Source organism: Hemicordylus capensis, chromosome 5 (genome assembly GCF_027244095.1).
Source record: "Hemicordylus capensis ecotype Gifberg chromosome 5, rHemCap1.1.pri, whole genome shotgun sequence".
Lineage (NCBI taxonomy): Eukaryota > Metazoa > Chordata > Lepidosauria > Squamata > Cordylidae > Hemicordylus > Hemicordylus capensis.
Genome location: NC_069661.1, coordinates 102634319 through 102655180, shown reverse-complemented (window position 1 = coordinate 102655180; position 20862 = coordinate 102634319). Strand labels below are relative to the sequence as shown.

General features: G+C 42.6%; 1 protein-coding gene across 14 annotated transcripts in view; it reads left to right on the top strand.

Moving 5' to 3' along the window:
• Positions 1-580: 580 nt before the first annotated feature.
• The window catches only part of LIMCH1 (LIM and calponin homology domains 1), a 273017-nt gene continuing 252735 nt past the window's right edge, over positions 581-20862 (top strand). For 4 of the 14 annotated variants that reach the window (XM_053253672.1, XM_053253677.1, XM_053253676.1 and 1 more), the window contains exon 1: positions 588-1051. In XM_053253672.1, coding sequence (XP_053109647.1) covers positions 950-1051 — 102 coding nt within the window. In that variant the 5' untranslated portion in view covers positions 588-949. Of the gene's footprint in view, positions 1052-20862 lie in introns of all 14 variants that reach the window. The other 10 variants (XM_053253675.1, XM_053253673.1, XM_053253674.1 and 7 more) reach the window with 6 other exon arrangements.

Here is a 20862-nt window from a genome sequence, read left to right as displayed (position 1 = left end):
CCCCTTTTGTGTTTGTAACTGATTATTTTGTATCTGCTGCTTCTTTGTACTTTGTAAAGATATTCGGAGATTTTTGACGTAATCTGCCTTGGACATTTCTATTGTAAGAGAGAGGAACGATATAAATGTTTCAATAGTAGTGACTGAATTAAAAGAAAAGTGGTTCTCTGTACCTCTGAGGCCATTAGAGGCTCAGGTGTGACTGGCCGCTGTGCCTCGCTGTTGACGTGACAGGTGAGTATTGCACTAAAAAAAAAGATGATTGGTGCCTATTTTTTGTGTAGTTTTTTTGTTCGTTTGCTTTGGTCCCTATAATCTTAACGAAAGTCTGGTTTGTTGTTTGTTTTTGTCCCCCTGAAGGGGGAATTCTAATACCTGTGGTGGAGGGAAATTTGAGACGAAGCGCCACCGACGCTGGCGGCTGCTGCAGCGTCTCTGGTCTCTGTGGTGCAGGTCTCATTCGGCTGGGAGTCAGAGCGCCTAAAGATGAGCGCGTGTGATTGGCTCTCCCGCTTGGGGGTGGCGGCGTGGAGGCATCATCGGCCAGGGCATTTGCAGCAGGGGCTCTGAAGCCGCCTTCTTCAGCCTTTTCCTCGCGGCTGCTTTATTTTTAGTCGCCACCTCAAACTCGGCTCCCATTGCTAGAGAGGAGGCTGGTGGGAGGGGACAAGGCAGGGTTCCAGCCGGCTGGGCGGCGGCGAACTGGGACACCAGCAAAAGGGTTACCGCATGCACGAAGCCGCGGCAGTAGCAGCCGCCGCCGGCTGGGCTGCAAGCGGTCACCTCCCCCCTTTTCGCCCGCAGCTGCTGGGAGGCAGCAGCAGGAGGGAGACAGACTGACAGACCGCGGCCTCCGGCTTCTCCTTTCCTGCCCCCTGGGAGAATCCGTTACCGTTAGTCTGCGCTCAGCCTCCCTGCTGCCGCAGCAGGACGCAGCTCGCCTTTATAGATGGCCAGTCCTGGCTTAGAGCTCGTGGAGGGGCCGGCCCAGCCTCTGCAAGACTCCCCCCAGCCTGAGCCAGCTTTTGCCGAAGCTCAGAAGTGGATTGAGGTAAGGGACCATTTTTGTTGCCTGCTGACAATCATGGTGAAACCTTCCCGTTTACGACGAGGGTAGCGCACCCCCCCCAGCTTGCACCCCCACCCCCCCTATGTACGCCCCCTGCATCGTGGTTCTCCCATTCTCCCTCACTTCTGATCCCTGCAGTGTCTTGATAGACCCGTGGTAGATTTCCAGCCGGATTGGGAAACCAAGCACAGTTTGCGCGCACAGTCTCTCTCCACCCCCACCCCCCGCCAATCCCTTGCAGTTTTTCCATATGGTGCAGAGTTGCAATCGGCAGCTCGGTGCAAAATTTAACAGGAGCTGTATACGAGATCCGAAAGAGCTGCCCGTAGCAGCAGGTTAAGCTGGTGGCACACGTTATTAGACGGCTGGAGCGATGCGTCCCTCTCTTCTCCAGCTCTGTTCTCTTCTCTTGGTCGCCGCCCCCCTCCGTTTAATCCCTTAATCGCATTTATTTTCTTTTTCTCTGAGCAGAATGAAATGAGACGAGGGATCGTAAACAAGAGGCGCGATAGAGAGAGATCTATAATATTCTCTTGAGAAAGCATTGGGGAACTCGGGACAGAAGCAGCTCTCGATTTTTATATGCTGGAATTAGGACGGGTTAACATGGTGAATCACTCCATGCTTTAGCAGAAGCTGAGAAGGGGAGAGAGAAATGAATATGAGAATGAACTTGGCGCACGTGGAGATCGCTGATGCTGGGGTAGTGTAGTCTTCTCTGCCACTAGGTCACCTCAGAAATAGCTAGTGGTTGTTCTGCCCCCATGAATTATCAGAATTGTGCATCTTTTCGGTATTGTTCTACTGAGATGGGTGATGTTAGTATTTTTGCGTGGTAGAGTTTGTAGTGAGTATATGCAAAATGGATGAAGTGCTCATATGTTGGGATGATGAATTCTAAAAGCATATGCAAGCTTCAGATCTTCATAGAATGCCTTTTTTGTCAAAATGCCTACTATTTAAATAAAGCAGCTGAGAACCTGCTTTGCATGTAGAAGGTCCCAGGTTAAGTTCCTGGCATTTTTATGTAGGGCTGAGGGGAAAAAATCCTGCCTCTGAAGGCCTGGAAAACTGCTTCTGGTCAGAGCAGACAGTACTGAGCTTGATGCCCCAGTGATCTGACTCAGCAGTTGGCAGCTTCCTATGTTATGGGACCACAGCTGGTCTTGTGATAACACACATGAATTGTCTCCTTTGCTAAGCAGGATCTGCCTTGGTCTGCATTTAAATGGGAGATGTGTGAGCACTGTAAGAGATTCCCCTCAGGGGTGGGGGCGCTCAGGAAAGAGAAGGTTCCAAGTTCCCTCCCAGGCATCTCCAAGATCGGGCTGAGAGAGACACTCCATTCAGCAGTTTTGAAGAAGTCGCTGCCAGTCTGGGTAGACAGTACTGATCTATATGGACCAATGATCTGACTTGATATAAGGCAGCTTCCTATATTCCTATATATGTTCCTAACTAAGGTGGTTGTGTGTCCTGAGTCCCTATAGATAGGCAGAAATTGAGTTAAACTGAGAGAATGTTGAGAATATAGGGCATATCAATCAGAAGTGCTTACAGATGACAGGTTTTTAATAATCCAAGTTTAGTAATGACTGTATTCTCATTTTAGGAACATAGGAAGCTGCCATATACTGAGTCAGACCATTGGTCTGTCTAGATCAGTACTGTCTTCACAGACTGACAGCAGCTTCTCCAAGGTTGCAGGCAAGAATCTCTCTCAGCCCTATGTTGGAGATGCCAGGGAGGGAACTTGGAAGCTAGATGTTCTTCCCAGGGTGGCTCCATCTCCTAAGGGGAATATCTTACAGTGCTCACACAGCATGTTTCCTATTCATATGCAACCAGGGCATACCCTGCTTAGCTAAGAGAACAAGTCATGCTTGCTACCACAAGACCAGCTCAAAGAAGAGTCTTCATAATGTTAATATTTAAATTCTACGTGTGTGTGTGTGTGTGTGCGCGCGCATGCGTGTGTTTGTGTGTGTTTGGCAATTCAGACTCGCCACTCTCCTGGCCAAAGTAGGTGTGGATGGCCATATTTGGTGCTTATCCATCTGCCCTGTTAACATATAACAGGGTGTGGCAGTGGCTCTAATTTCAGTATCAAAAGAGTTGCACGGGTGAGGGGAGCAGAACTCCCCTGCCTTTCTCTCCTTTACTTTTCTTCCAGTCATGTTTGCTTGTCCTCTTGAATTGGGCTGGGAGGAAAGTGATTTTTCTTTGCGGGAAGCAGAAACCGAGAAGGATTCCCCTTTCCTCAATCTATAAGCCCATTTTAATGTTAACATTAGAATGTCTCACCACTTTATGAATGGCACAAATGTGTGATTAGACTAATGTTATCTGCTCCTGTAGCATGGCCCTCAATAATTACTCTGATTCAGGGGCGTAACTATAATAGGGCAAGGGGAGACAGTTGTCTGGGGGCCCACTGTCTTGGGGGGCACCCCCAGAGGCAAGTCACATGACTGACTCCCCCAGCTGCGCACCTGCCCGGGCTTCCTTCATTTGTATTGATCCTCCGAAACTGATGTGAATGTTAAAACCTGGAGCTACCAGAACAGCATGTCTTTCTCTAGTACCATTAAATGACTTGCATCATCCACAATTTACAAAACCTTAAAAAAAATAATTTAGGATGATGTTGTATTGTGGCACATAGGATAGATGTGTGTGTGTGTGTGTGTGCCTTTTGTTACCACTATTGAGCCTCATTTAAGATTTCTTTACTTCATAAGCTGAGCTGGGGGGGGGCATTTTAAAATCTTGTCTCTGGGCCCACTCCAACCTTGCTACGCCGCTGCTCTGATTTATGCCTTCTCATGCTATTGTGTAGCTAGTAATGATCTCTGGACTCTCTGAGCCTAGGAAAAGAGGGCTATTTTTGATTGATAGGCATGAGAGTTTACTGTATCGTTGACTTAAAGAACCTGTCAACTAGGTTTTTAAGGAGGCAGGAGTTCTAGTATGTTTGCTACAGTTGTGACAGCTTCTTTTGTCAGCCCATAAGAGGTGATGGAAGGATTTACAGTTGGAGCCTATGCTTGTTTACCCAGAAGTTAAGTCCCACTGAGTTCAATGGGACTTACTCCATGTTAGCCTACATCTTTCAGCAGTGGGAACGTGATCTGGTCAAATATTAAGACACACAGTTTATAACAAATGGGCAGTTTGTTTACTGATGAGAGTCAAATGAATCATGAACAACTTGCGCCCTCTACCACTAAAGGAACGTACTGTATACCGCTTAGTAATAATGGCAGGGAACTCAGTTTCTCAAGGTTTGATTTTAGGAATCATGAGAATGACACAATAAAACAGATTTGAGCTTCTTGATATTTGCTTCTCTGACTGGTTACATTATTAATTCAGGAGGGATTAGAATGACCCTTCACGATTTAAAAATGCAACAAAGGTTAACCCAAGATTCTAAAATGTCAAGTGTGCCTTGAGGGTTGCATGCCACCACCCACCCTGTTTTGGGCTGTGTAAGATGAAACATAATAGTTGGCTGTACTTGGCTGGCCTTAAAATAGAGACTAATCTAATAACCATTGCACATGAGTTATCTTCATATCTGAGCATATATAGAACAATTTACATCTCCAGTTCATGATCCTGTATCTAAGTTAGTATCTCAGCTTGGTCATGGATTCTCTAGATATCCTTGGGCAAGTAAACCTTACCATAACTGAGCAATCAGTTTATTGTACAATACATGTGCTTTCGTTTCTCCTTTGTGTTCAAGCCATTCATTTTCCCTTTGGGTTTAAAGGGATGTTACATTTCATGGCAATAAAAACTAAAGCAGTATTTTGTGCACATCACTGCTGTTACGATTGCTGTGTAGAAAGGTTCCATGAGTGTCTGAGATTCCTGGAGTGCCTCCTAAATATTTTGTGTGATGTGATTATTGATGAGTAGTGCAACTCCCTCAACCCTTTGCATATGGCCTCACTATTTTGTGAACTATTTACTTAGTTTATTCTTTAGTCTTTGTGCACTCTTGCTCTCCTGTGCTGGAAAGCACATCTAACCAGATGTTCAAAGAAGAAGATGACTGGTAGCAAAGTGATCTCCACATCTAAGGATACTGTAGTAGAGATAAGATACTGTGGTATCATGGAAAGGGGACTTGAGGAAATGCCACACAGGGTTAAATGCACTTGGAGCATGCCTTAACCATATGGAAAAGCCCTTAGGTGTTGCTTTCCAGTCTGTAAAAATTCTATAGGAAACATTTCATTTCCCCCACTATTTACAATATTTGTATTTATGCATTCTAGTATTGTCATGCCCACTTGGTTACCATCCTTGCCTCATTCTACAGTTCTTTCTCTCTTCCATCAAGCCTGGGCAGAAGGAAAGCAATGGTGAGTCCTTAGCATTTTTGAGGAATGAGAATAGTTGTCCAGGTGCAGAAGTTCACCATTTAGTTGGCAGGTGCAACTAAATGGTGAACTAACAGGGATAAATGTGCTGTAAATTATCAGGGTGTAAATGTAGCAAATAGAAATATTTGACATTAAGGACAAAGTTTAGAATTCTGGTATAACATGATTCACATTTTGACAGAACGTGTTATCCGTGGCTGTGGGCATGAGATATTGTTGTGAATGGGAGAGGCGTGTTGGGATTCTATGTGAAAGTTAACCTGAATGTACATAAGAGCGAGGGAACTTTATTCATTTTTATTTATTTATATTTGTATACTGCCATTCAGGCCAAGGTCTCTTAAAGCGATTTACATACAACTAAAAAACAAACAAATGTACTCCTGAAAACTAGGCAATGAGGCACCTTTTAAAGTGGTGACACTTGATCATTAGAAGCAGGAGAATAACTGTTCCTATTGAACTCCAACACAGTGTTGCTCCAGTGAAGGAACACTAGGAGTTGCTGGCATCTCCTTTATATTTCTTTTTAGATTATGAGCTCTTGGCGTATAGGGAATAATCTTGTTGTCCCTTTTGCTATGTAAATTGCTTTGTGATCATTTTGTTGACAATAGTGTATGCATATTCTTAGAATAATTAGGATTCTGGCTGCAGCTGGTGGTGGTTCTTAAAATGTAAATTGTGCCCATCGCCCGGTGACCACAGAACCATGTGGTTGAAAAATATGGAAGTTGCAGGGGGAGGAGCTTATTCTCCTTTGAGCTGCAGATGTAAGCGTGGCCTTGCTTGCGAACTAGATGAACCCATTAAGTGGGTGGTGTTTGGAAGGGCAAACCCTGCGGGTGAAGAGCAATCCTGAAAGTGTGGTGGGAGTGTTCCTAGGAATGGCACTTGCGGGAGAATGGGTAGCTTGAGGTGGTCCGGTAGGAGTGATACTTCAAAGGGTTTCAGAATCGGGGTGAGGGGAGCTGTTGCGTGGGGGCGTTAGTTGGATTTTAATCTTGTTCGAATTTTATCTTGTAGTTCTATTTGTTTTAAACATTGGTATGAAAGATCTACCCTAAGCATTCAGGATTCTGTGGGATAAAAGCAAATGGAATAAGGAGGAAATTCTGCATTTTGTCTCGTACTTGCTGAAAGGCAGTTTCCTGTGGCCTTGGGAATTCCAGTCATTTCAGTTAGAAATGAATTTCTATTTCAAATTAAGTGAAACCTAAGTTATACAGTGTTGAAATGCTTTAACATGTTATGTGTGTATATTTTTCTTTTCTTTACCCTGTGGAAAATAAAAGTGAACAGCCCTGTATAAGGTAAGATAACCAAGCCAAACTTTCCTTTCTTTGTATAGCATCTCTTCCCAAGTTCTGTTAGTTGTACTTTTTAACTCTATAGGTCACTGGTGGGCAACCAACACTGTTCGGATTTGAACTGAGTAAGGACTGACAAGCCAGTAGTGCTGCCATTGACTCTCCCTCCCGCATAGACCAGTCATTCATGGTCCTAGCCGGAATCTTGGTTCAGTCTTCATGTTTCACCTATTATTGCTACTATGTATATACCACTTTTCAACAAAAGTTTGCAAAGCAGTTTACACAGAAAAAAGAATAAGAGGAAGAAGGTTCCCTGGCCCAATAGGGCTCATAATCCAAAGAAGAATCTGCATGCCTGCTAGCAACGGCCAATTTGCATTACAGATGTGTTTTTTTTTAATACTTCAGCATTTCTGGACAGCTATTATAGACACATTCCAGCTAACTGGCTGTGTGAATTGGCCACCATTAGCAGCAGGATTCTTTTCTGCACTTATCAATTTGTTGTGCATTATTATTCAATCGATTTGAGAGGAGTTTGTGTAGACTGCTCAGAAAGTGGTCAAGTGAATTAGTCTTGACTTTCCAGCAGTACTTGTTAGCACCTAGTGGGACTGTAGTGCCATGGCAGTCCTTGCTAGGGATGTGAAGACACATCTCTAAACTGCTTTGCAAACTTTTGTTGAAAAGTGGTATATAAATAGTAGCAATAATAGAAAATACAGAACCCCCACCCATACATTTTTTCATTCTATCCTCCCACCAGAAAAAAGCAGTGATTTCCCAATGCGCACCCCCAGGCCTTCACATCTCTAGTCTTTAATGATGCCCAAGCATCAGTCAAGCAAACTGGTAATCTTGATGCAGCCACTGTCGATACTTAGCATTTTACATTGTATGGAGGAATGGTGCTCACTTCCAGACTGGGACTGGTTAACACACAATTTTGGCAACCACAGGAACAAGTCTCTAGCTTGCACTTGTCCCTCACTACACCCAGAGCATAAGGTATGATGATCAACTCATGAGTATGCTCTGCTTGCGTAATTCTTCAGTGAGGTTTATTGATTTAGGCAGGATCTACAAGCATGCATATATGGGTGCTGTCACACATTATGTCCTACACTGGAAGAGGGAGGTGTGAGTCTGAGGGTCCTGAGCTTTGCCATGTGAAGGACTTTGACACTAACAGACCTGTGTATGAACTGAGCATTAAAGTGGCCGTAACTACTGCTACTGGAGACCTTTTGGAAGTTCATATTGCCATGTAAGTCTCCTTGTGTCTTGAGGAGAAGAGTCTATTGCTTCCATGCAGCCTTCCTTTCACTGTGTGTGCTCTTCTCACCCAGCCAGCTGAGATTTATCCAGCCCTGTCTTGTCTTTGATTCCTACACTGCCTGTTTACCCCATATACAGTCTTGCAGACATGGTTTTGTGGGCATTCCATAGTTTGTGCTCTCTACACACAGCCACCCTTACTATTTGGTGTGGCTTTTGAATGGCCATGTTTCTTTGCAGGCCAAGCACAACATGGTCGCTTTGTATTGTGAATCAGGAAACTAGTACAAGAGCCAGCATGTAAATACTATGATGGAACATTATTTTCTTTTCCTGACTTGGTCTGCATTAAAGGTAAAGTGTGCCGTCGAGTCGGTGTCGACTCCTGTTGACCACAGAGCCCTGTGGTTGTCTTTGGTAGAGAGTACAGGAGGGGTTTATCATTGCCTCCTCCCGCATAGTATGAGATGATGCCTTTCAGCATATTCCTATATCGCTGGTGCCCAATATAGGTGTTTCCCATAGTCTGCATTAGGAAATAGTTAATATAGGCTACAACAATCTATTTAGTTTTTATGTTATATTGTGGCAGCAGAAACCAAGTTGTTTTGTTGCTTTAGCTACAAGTGTGTTTTGCTGCTAATATATATAATACTTTACTGGAAGTATTTAAAATAAGTGTGGAAGACTTTAAAATAAGTGTGCCTACATGGTGAGGCTTTTCTTTTAATGTAGGCTGAATTACTGAAGGGACAGTATGTATCTCCTTTCAATTAATGCATCTCAATTTCATGGAAAGACTATATCAGCCTTGCAAAAGTATGGTGGGGCAACGACAACAAAATAACCAATCCCATATAATGTACTTGGGTCATGACCCAGCAGATGGAGAGCAGTGTGTGGATGAGGTCTCCTCTGTAGAATGAAATGTAACTCTCTCCTCCTCCTCGTGCTGTGTTGAGCTTGCTACAGCACACCTAACTGTGGTAAGCCAAGGCCTTCCGGCACACTACTTCCATGCACCTTGCACTTCATTGTTTCTCCAGCATACAATCTACCCCTAATAGGTGTGGTGCTCTGTGTGGCACCCGGGGAGCATGTAAGATGCATGCAAGTGGGTTCTTGATGTGGTAGGAATGGCTGAAGACATTGCAGTAGGTCCAGCACAACACCAGCATGAGAATGCCAGATGAGTGGGTAGGATCTTGCTATGTTCTTTGAAGTGCCTCTTTGCATTCTGGTCTCTGCAGGTGGAAGGTGCTAGATTGTGCCCATATTTTGAGAAAACATTTTATATAGCACTTTTAAGTTGATCCAAAGCAGTTCAGAAAATGTAATTCTAAAACATAGCAATAGCAATAGCACTTACATTTATATACCGCTTTATAGCCGGAGCTCTCTAAGCAGTTTACAATGATTTTAGCATATTGCCCCCAACATTCTGGGTACTCATTTTACCGACCTCGGAAGGATGGAAGGCTGAGTCAACCTTGAGCCCCTGGTCAGGATCGAACTTGTAACCTTCTGGTTACAGGGCGGCAGTTTTACCACTGCGCCACCAGGGGCTCAATTACATCAATTACAAACCAATATAACAGATTAAAAATAAACTAAAAACAGACCATATTGAACTAAAAGAAAATTCTGTGAAGAAAATTGCCTCGTAAAAGTTCTCAAAGGGAGGTAGATCCTGGCTCTCCTTGGAAGTAAGTCTCATGAATTCAGAAGAAGTATAAAGGGAACTTTCCCAGGCTCCACAGATGTTACTTCTAGGCAAGGAGAAAGGAACAGAGCCTGCCCTGCACATCTTAAGAGACACTCTACAGCAGGCGGGGCTAGGGCTAATTGTAGTAGCCTGTAACTTTGTTTGAAACATACACACTGACCGAATTAAGCTTTTAAAAAGTTTAGAATAATGGGTGACTAGAAAGAGCATCTGTTAAAACTGTACCGCAGATTTCTAGGAAGATAATATAGCAATAAAATCACCCTTGGTGCCTGATTAATTCCTGGAGGTATTCTTATCTCATGCAAATCGCACCTCTCATTCTTGTGGTATTGTCACGTCATATCCTTGTTGGACTGTCTGTTGATCTTTGTTAACCTAGAGATGGCTTTCCCATAGACTTGTATTCCTTAGACTTTGCCAGTTGATAAGAATGCTTCCTTTAGTAGCTGAAAGGCAACAGCAAACAAGTCCTGTTTTTGTTTTCGTTTTCACACTGCTTTTAAAGCTCTCCCTAATGATGCATATTGGCCAAAAAAGCAATACTATATTTATCTGAATCGAAGACTAGGTTCCTCCCCCCTCCAAGTTCTTTGATGTTAGAAATGTGGGGGTGGTATCTTAACCTGAGTGCTTCTCCTTTTGGGTAAATACAGGTATATCCTGTATTTAACCTCTTTTTTTAAAAGGGGGTTGTCTTAAATTCAGGGTCCACTTGTATTTGGGTAAATATGGTACCTTGTTAAAGGAAGAATTGGCATTTTCTTTTTATAGGCAATTTGCAGTAAATCAGAAATTTGCAGCTTTGAGGTTTTGTCATGTGGGTCAGCATCCTGAGAGCTGCTTCAACAGTAAATATCTTATAAAAAGATAGCACTTTTATATAGAGAAAAGTGCATAAACCATATGTAGATAATCAGTGTGGAAATCTTATCTCTCTCTTGATGGACAAAGTTAAGCTGCAGTTAAGCTGCATCTTCCGTCAACCTCTATATACATTGAGGTTTCATTTGTGACATGTCATCTGCATGTTTTTCTTTTTTTAATGATATACACTGAGGCTATTCTCACGATGGGGGGAAACCGGAGCCCAGCCCAGTTTCCCCCCATCTTGAGAACCACCGGGTTCGTGGGCAAGCCCGGTGGTTCTCTGGAGGCTAGCTTGCCAAAGAAGCCCTCCCCTTAAACAGGGTTAGCAGAGTGAGCGTTCCGCTAACCCTAGTTTTCCTGATCATGAGGAGACCCCCGCTGGGAGGCTAAAACAAGCCTCCTGGTCTCGGGGGTCTCCCCAGGAAGCCCGCACACTCGGGACTTCCTCATCCTACCTGGGACTGCTCACCTGTGGGGAGAGTGGGCTAAGCTCCCCGCATAGCCCGGTTAGGCTCTGCACACTGCTCATGTGGAGAGCCTCACTGTATGACAAAATTCATGATGTTTGAAGTGGCCCTGATGGGTGTAGAATAATAGAATGGGTCCTCCTGAGGCTAGAAATGAAGATGGACCTCTATGTTCCCTGCTTTCTTTTCCTCCTCACTTCTGTATCTTTGCTGCAGAATAGCTGTAAGGCCATGGTAAAAAACAAAACATTCCCAGCATGCCTTTTCTTTCACTCCTATGTAAATATTCTCACTCTCACTCACAAACACACTCTTTCTTGTGTCCATGCATTCCCTGGCCCAGAAACAAACACACAGAGAGATATATACGCCTGCTATAATAATCTCATATACCGTATTCATACAGCATCAGCAGTTAAGAGGGCAGGCTCTACTTTAAGGGGCCCAGAGATATTTGTCCCCCATTGTTCAATTATAGCTGTGCCCCAAACCTATTGCATAATTGAAAGACCATGTTGGAAGTAGCTTCTTATTATGTGTATGTATACAAATCACTGAAAGCTGTAGGAAAAGCTAATATTGCTGATACATTATAAGCTGCTGGAAAACTTGTTTCTGCTGTTATGGGGACTAGAAGTTAAGGTGATCAGCTTGTTTCATAGAGCAAGATGAAAAAGAATGTGAGAAAATATATTGATTTGGCATCCCATTCACAAAAATTGCTGAATGTACCAGTTTGGCTCTAATATGAGGTGGTTTTGAACTTGTAAAGGTGGTGAGGGGTTGTCTCTAGAAATGCTAAGTTCACCAGTTCATTTGAATATGATCCTCTGCTGCTCCTGTGGATAGATTTAGTCTATACTAGGGTGATCTATCAGCAGGGATACCATTCTGCATTCTCTTGGAGATGTGACATCACTGTGGTAAAGATTAGGGATGTGCAGAACTGATTCAGCGGCGCCTCTGGGAAGTGCTGAACCAGCTCAGGTGCTGGCATTTGAACTGGTTTGGCGGGGTGGGGAATGCTTCTCTTAAAAAGCAGGTAAGCAGCTCCTTACCTTTCTCATCCACTGCCCCGCCACTTTTCCGTCGGTGGTATCCACTCTCCAAAAGGCTGTGTGCAGCTGTGGCACTGCTCCCTGCAGCCTCTGCTTGGCCACGTGCGTGCCGACACTGTGGAGGCTGCAGGGAACAGCCCCACAGCTGTACGTGGCCTTTTGCAGAGTGGGCGCTGCCAGAAAGTGGTGGGGCAGCGGTTGAGCAGGTAAGGAGCTGCTTACCTGCTTTTAAAGGGAACCACTCCCCACCCTGCTGGCGGCTGCCCAAGGCGTTCATGCACATTTCAAACAGTTTCAGAAATGCTGAAGTATAATGCAATCTTCACTCTTGTGCTACATATTTCCTCAGTGTTGAGTAAAACAACAACAATGAATATTGCTTTGGATGCAATTGGTCTTCAGTAGAACTGCACCTGATACTTTGTAAATGCTAAGCAGTACTATTTAGTGAGTGTTCAAAGTGTTTTTCAGTAATCTTTAGAACAACCCTGCTGGGTAGGCAGTACTATTATCTCTGTGTTGCTGATGATACCTGAGACTGGGAGAGAATGGCTTGCCTGAGGCCATCTTATAAGGCCATGCCTCAAGTTAGATTTGAACTTCAGATTTCTTGGCTCATAGCTTAACTCTTTGCTTCTATGGTAACCCCACCAGCTCTCTCATCCGCAGCTGAAGATGCCCAATACTGTGAACAGATGTTGGATGCTGCTGCATAAACTGTCCAGAAGACTGTATACGTTCAGGTAAACCAAGTGAAATATAGCTGCTATACCTTTGATTCACTGGGTAATCATTTGCATGGACAAAAGTTTCAGTGACTAGATGAGCAACCAGAAAGCAACTACACTCTGTCAGCAACATTCTCCTATGCTACGAGACATCACACATGAATTTTGAAATTTATTTTTATGAATAAAATCCACTTTGTGTGAGCTTAATGTATGCTTCTTGCATTTTCTGGAATTTTGGATTGCCCTTCTGGCGTCCAGAAGGCATTTCTAGTAATTGGGTGTTACAGTCTAAGATTTTTCAGTAAAGTATAGTCTTCCCCCTGCCCCCACTTTTTTTTTTTTTTAGTGGTCCATTGGCTTGAAAGCTGAGAAAGAAGGAAGGAGATTCTTGCAGAAGAGAGTGAGTCTCTCTACGTTTCCTGTTAATATTGTGGGTTGATCTTTATGGAAATAGAGTTGATTGACGCCTCGGGGGTCCTAATCAGGGTCTTTGAAGGAAGGGTGGGGGGTGGGAAATACCTTTAAAATCAAGCCTTAGCCAGCAAGGCAGCTGATAAGAGTGCTTTCTCTGAAGTGAAGAAGAAGTGAGGCAGCTTGTTCCCTGCCCCACTGCTACAAGTAAAGGAATCAGGGGAGGTGAGGGCAGGACAGGTGGGTTTGACAGAATGTTGGAAATCCACAATGAAAGGAGCCGACCTGATAGTTGGGCTTGACACTCATCCCTGACAGGGCTACTGTTGGGTTTTGTTGGAATCCAACACTTTAATACATGCACAGGCCTGGTGTACAGACAACTTGTATGCATGTACAATATAATGTGTGAATAGTGTGTGTGTTGGAAGTGTATATAGAGTGGGCCAGTCATCCTAAATGCAGGAGTGACCATGATATGTGCAACCATGACTAGCACAGGGCAGCTCTTCAGGACTAGGTTAAAGCCAGAAACCCTAGACATTTGGCCTTGACATTGGGTTTTCTAGACACACAGGTGACTAGAAAGACCATTAAAATCTAGAAGAGGACTGGATTTTAGGGATTGCGATAAGGCTTGAGCCCTATTCAGACATTATATTGTATCTGTGTTCAGATATCTGTATACAGTAGGCCTGCACAACTTTGGTCATCCTGCCTACAACTCCCATCAACCCTGAATATTTACTGGGGATTATTGAAGTTCTAGTCAAATAGCTGGAGGGCCATAGTTGTGCAGTCCTGGTGTGTAGGTTTTTGTGTGAATGATTGTACCTGTGTTCATTTTAAAAGTGAACCTGGGTACAGATCCCTCAAATGTACAGGTGGGAAGTGTACTGTTGTATCTGCATTAATCATAACATGAGAATAACTGTATCTGTGTACAATCACAATCTGTGCACAGATTGAACAAGTGTTGAACATAATGTGTGAGCAGGGCTTTGCTAGAAAGTCTGATCTTGCACTCTTAGCTACACCAATTTTATGCCATTTTGCCTGCTTCTAATCTTATCTTTTTCTGTTTAGCAAATGTATGGGTTCTGCCCTAAAAGATCTTATTTGAGTAAGCACTACTTTTTGCATAGTTATCTGTTGATCTGAAGACCTGTTGTGTCAACGGACATTAAACAGGTGTTGGCAAAAATTACTTGACCTTGGGTCCACACCAACATTTACTGGTATCTATGGAAAAACTTCTGTTGACTTGATTGAGCTTTGAGTCATGGACCACAATCCAGCACAGAGTTAAGCACCTTTTAAGCCCAGCTGATTTCAATGGGACTTAAGTGTACATAGCTCCCCCTGGATTGTGGCCATGCTTCAGAGTTGGGGAAAAAAATCTAGTCCTACAATTTATCTGGACAACAGTCAGAAACTTGGGCATTGACTTTTGGAAGGTTCCATTTTCAATCTTGAATAAATGCTGAAAACACCACACATGAGTTTAAATAAAGCTGCGGTTTTCTCCTGGTCTATTTACGAATTGGAGGAAGTTGCTGCAGGAAATTCTCAGGCCTTTCACTTATTTTGCTAACTTAAGTGGTTCTTCTACTAGATTCATGTGCCCCAGGATCCCTTGCAATGTTGCAGAGAGGCCTGGGCACAATTCTTGAATTGCGTATTACTTGGGAATGTGTCTTACAAATTGGATGCTGCTTCGTTGTAAAAAATATTAACCTATGAGTAATTGCTTTTGCTGCTCTTGCAATTAGCTCTATATAATCTTGGGCCCAGTTCAGGCATAATGCCTAACTACCGTTAGTGTGAGACATAGTTTGTCACAGTCCTGATTAAAATCCCAAATGTGCAGTGAAAACTTTCACCTAAACCCTGCCCCTGAAGATTGTATAAATAAGGAGAAGCCAATGAGATTTCTTTGCCTCCCTACAAGCTGAGAGGTTGGGCTCTGGATGCCGCCTGAACCATGGCTAAGTGTAGAGAAACAAATTACTGCCTCTTTCTCCCTTCCAGAATGAGGTACATTTTATTACAAGTTACTTTACAGGTTGCAAATATAATTGGCACAAGTTACCTATTTAACATCTACCCATTTGCAAGCTGTAGTTTGTGAGGCAAAGAAAGGTGGTTGATTTTTTATCACACAGAGTAGAAGTATGCTGTAGAGCTGCAATTGAACATTTGTTCCTGCTGCAGCATGTTTTTGCAATGTATGTATGGGTGTGTATATATACACCTCACACTTTGTGAAGCACATAGTTTGTGGAGTACACACTGAATATCTAGTGTATTCTGCTAGAACTATGATGTGTGAAGCAGCCCTAAGATTGTTAGGAACATAGGAAGCTGCCATATACTGAGTCAGACCATAGGTCCATCTCGCTTAGTATTGTATACACAGATTGGCAGCGGCTTCTCCAAGGTTGCAGGCAGGAATCTTTCTCAGCCTTATCTTGAAGATGCTGGGAAAAGAACCTGGAACCTAGATGCTCTTCCCACAGTGGCTCCATCCCCTGAGGGGATATCTTACAGTGCTCACACTTCTAGTCTCCCTTTCATTTGCAACCAGGGTGGACCCTGCTTAGCTAAGGGGACAAGTCATGTGTGCTACCACAAGACCAGCTCTCTTTACTGTTCTCAGTAAAAATCCATAGTATATTATGAAAGCCACTTGGACAGCTCTGTGAGTGACTTAGAAAAAGACAAAACTTAGAAAAAGACAAAAAGAAAAGAAATGATGCTCTGTGGATGGCAGCCAAAATGTGACACCAGAGAACCCCATAAGATATATCTATTGCTTTGACTTTTCTGTTGGCTATTTATCTTGAAGTAAGTTGGATGGAACCTTGTCTGAGACTCAGTTCATGCCTTGTCTACAACAGGCTGAGAGCCATTGTGGCCAGAGGCGTTCTTACCCCTGGACTTCCATGTCAGAGTCCAGGGCCTCCACACCCTTAGGGGCCTTCAAATCCTCCTTCGTCTGTCCTGGGTGATGCTGGCCTGCCATTGTGCTGGGTGGCAGAGCGTGACTTCTACTTTAGCGACAGAGAGCGGTGCGGGGAAAGAAATATGTGGGATGGGAATGTGTTTAGCAATAGCAATAGCAATAGCACTTACATTTATATACCGCTGTATAGCCGAAGCTCTCTAAGCGGTTTACAATGATTTAGCATATTGCCCCCAACATTCTGGGTACTCATTTTACCGACCTCGGAAGGATGGAAGGCTGAGTCAACCTTGAGCCCCTGGCCAGGATCGAACTTGTAACTTGTAACCTTCTGGTTACAGGGCAGCAGTTTTATCACTGTGCCACCAGGGGCTCAGTTGTTGCCACCAGGGGCTCAGTTGTTGCCACCAGGGGCTCAGTTGTTGCCACCAGGGGCTCAGTTGTTGCCACCAGGGGCTCAGTTGTTGCCACCAGGGGCTCAGTTGTTGCCACCAGGGGCTCAGTTGTTGCCACCAGGGGCTCAGTTGTTTAGTTGCATGTTGAAATGTTTCTGCATAATAAATGCATAAGTATTTACATAAATATACCTGTTTTATATTTTTACATTTTTGTGAATTCAGTTGCTGTTTGCCCGAAAGAACACACATATTAAAAATACTGCACGTGTCACAGTGTGTGTGTGTGTGGGGGGAAACCTCCAAAGCAGTGGGGGGAGCTCCAAAGGTAGGTCCAGGCTCCAAAATTACCTAAGTGCACCTCTCATTGTGACGCTGCTACTTGTGTGCCGCTCCTAGTAATGTTTGAAGGGAGTGACAAAGTGGAAGGGGACATGAAAGTATGCCTGTGCTGCTTTTACCCTGAGGACTGGTGATGCTGTCACCAGTGAGGGAAATAGCACCATGCCCCAAACCCTGTCCACATCATTTCTTCCTTCTAACATTACCAGAGGGAGCATCAGAGTAGCCATGTTGCAACAATTCCTTTTCTGTTGTGTTTGTGTGTATGTGAGTGTGTGTGAGAGTGAGAGTGAGGTGTTTTAATTGTTTTGATTCTACAGTATGTTGGCTTTTGGGGCGATATTCTTTTGTAAGCTACTGTGGGGAACTGTTAGGTTCAGTTGGGTTAGTCAGTGGGCTACAAAGTTTTTGAAATGTACATTACACATATATGACGTCCTAAGCTTTAGGATAAATCTGGCTGTTAAGACACTTCATTGCAATTATACCAGTATTTCGTATATTAAGATCTTGAAAGGGGAAAAAATGCATTAATGATTGTTGACAAGGCCAGGTGGCCAGAAAATGTCAGATGTGTAATTCTGCCCATAATAGCCACCCAGTAGCAACCAACCACAGCTCCAAAAAAATAATAATCCTTTCCTTCTTTATATGGTCACTTTCCAGGGTGCTTTCCTTTTCTAAATGTGGCTTTCCCAGGTGAATCTACCCGATGATATTGCCTCAACAAACAGTCCTGCGAGCCAGGAAATGTTTCCTAGACCTGTCATTCAAACTGTCATTTGTAGATGGTGGAAAGTGACAATTCTTGCCCCAACGAGTTCATATGTGTGTGTGTCTGTCTGTGTGTTTGTATTTTGCTGTAGAGATGCTAGTATCACATTCACCTTTTGGGTGGTGCCAGGTGTTTTTTTTTTGCAATTAATCTTGAGTTGTAGTGGGTTAGGCACTCCGCCAATGATGAGTGATTATCCTTTTGGTTGTAATTGGTAAAATTAACTATTGCACTGTTTATAATTGTCAGGGATTGATAATCTGAGGCTAACGTAATTCTATTAATATTTTCTAATGGGTTATCTGGTAAATATAAGTGTGTGATTGATTTGTATTCTCCTCCTCCAAAATGTCTTGATAATGGGAAATTAATACCTTGTATGTAACTATCAAAATGTTTGCCCTTTCCTTGCAGCTAATTTGTTCCATTGGTTTTATTGGAGTTGAGCTGCAGTCTTATGCATGCTTAACTATGGAATAATTTATTGGGGCTTATACATGCATAGAATTGAGCTGTATGAATTGAACTAATTTTAATTGATTCTGAGACCTATAGCATCAAATACCAGATGGGCAGATGGTATATTATTTCTAAAAAGCATTTCCCACCAGGAGGGCAGAGAGTGTGGTAAGTGCAGGCATCCATGATAAATATTAAATGCAAACATTGATAATGACTCATGTAACTTTTTATGAAATCCCCTATAGGGTTATTTTTATGCTGGTGTCAAATGGTTGGGTGTTTTTTTGTTTTAAAAAAGACAAAAATTACCCAATATAATTTTTTTTCTTAGTGGGGATAACATCCCTGCCTAGTAAGTATACTGGAAAACCTATTTTCCCCCAAGTGTAAGCTGCTTGGCTAACATTTTCATTGATATTAAGAACTCTGTGAATTGTTTTAATTGGTTTTTTTATTTTTATATTGTAATTTGGATTGTGTACGCTGCCTAGAGATGTATATATCAGGTGGTATATAAACATGATAGATAAAGGAATAGAAATAAAAATAACTCATTTGAAAGAAGAATGTATGATTGAGCAGTGCTTTAGATTTCAAAGGGGTAGATTCCTTGTACCTGAGATGGAAAATGCTCTTGGTCATGTTTTCCATTCTACTATCCTTGGAGACTATTTTAAAAATAGGTATTGCTATTTGATAGCTTTACTCATGCACACAAACTAAAGAAGTCATGAATGAAAAAACTAATACATAAAGACTTATTCTTCTTAGTAAGAATGCAGATAGGTCAATGATTTAATACTATCAATATGAGAAACTCTTTGTCTTCCTTCCATTGGGTTTCAAATACTTCTATCTGGTATGCTTAAAATAAATAATTAGCGGTGCAATAGTTGTTAAAGACTTGTTTGGCAGCTAACATGGGAGGGGAAACAGACATAAAAATCAACTGCGTGATCTCTCTTTTCCTCTCTCATAATTCCAAAATGTTAAACAGAGGAGCTGATTATTGAGGTAGTCCTTATGCCTGTTTTAGTCACATGAGATGTTCAGGTGTACCATATTGGTAGAGATTATTTTCCCACAAGTATATTTGATTCCATCCATTGTAGTTGCTGGACAATTGCAGACAGGACCAAAAGTGTACCATTATTAATATACTTACAGAAGTATAAAATTATATTGTAATACAAAAATGAAACTGTTTTGTTGTAAGCTGCCCAGAGACTTGCATTTTTGTTGGTATAAAAATGTTTTAAATAAATAAAACCAATTTGTAAACATGGTACATCCACAAAGCAGATTGACATTACAGGTAATATGCAGGGAACTCTTTCTTCAGTCAATTCAGATCAAAAGTACTGCAAAATTGCCATGTTTTTTCCATGTTTTTTCTGTCAGAAAACCAGGAGGGATGGGGCAACTCAAACTTCCCATGGAAGTGAGTTCCAGAGTCTGGGTGTATCTACAGAAAAGTCTTTGTCCTACTTATTCTCTACCTGCCTCACCATTGGGGAGGATGGGGCAGCCTGTCTTGGGTAGATAATTTTGGGATACTGTTAAAATGCAAAATATGGTAAGTTATATAGTTAACACCATAGGATCATCATTTGGATTTTTCTTTTCTTCTCCTTTGCCTTAGATAAAAACATACATGGTCAGTGATCAGGACTTTGCCTTTGTAGCCTTTTGTGTGAATCTGTGCTCACATGTGGTATATCTTGCTCCAGCACCTTCAACTTGTGTTCCCTGGATCCTGCTCCCCATCCTCCCTTAACTACCTGATGATTCCACTCTGGAAGCTCACTGACTCTTGGCTTTATTGCTTGGATTCAGCTAGTATTGATAATACTAGTTTACAGAGTGCCTTTCACCCAAGCTTTAGCTTACTCCTCCTGACTGCTTTCCCAGGGTTACTCTCATAGTTGCAACCATCCTATGGTGTCTTTCAAAGCTTCCACCTGACATACATGCAGATTGGAAGTGGAGGTCAGACGATCTTATTCATCTTATATTCCAGTTTTATTGGAAATGGTGGGCCTGCCCTATAGATGTGAATGTTGCCTTGGGTCTGACAATTGAAGCCTGAATTTTGCATCTAATCAAAAGAAACAACCAAGTGATCACTACTGTAGTGTTTCTTTTATGGTGTCTGGGTTTTTGTGTTTAACGATGAATAAAGTCAGGAAAATAATCAGAAGCTAAATAGGAACCATGTGATCTGGAAATAGAATAAAAGCATATGATCACACATGCTAAAACATTTCTTGCCAACATGTTGATTCATGGAAAAAGTTAGAACAGAGGCTGCAGAAACCGATATTTTCTCTGGAAAACATCTGTAACAAGTGCAAAGGACTGTATTGGGATTAATAATAAATAATGGTAATTAACTTAGTTTAGGAAAAAAATCATCTCACAAATTGTTGAAAAAATGACATCTCCAGTTGGTGTGGGTATAGCTTCACGTGGTGCACATGTTTGCACAGACAGCCTTCGGAGTGTTTAAGCATTGCGGTAAATACACCTATACAGATATGTCCTATAAAGCTAGTCTTGCAACACAGACCAGTAATTCACTATTTGACTTTTCCAATCATGTG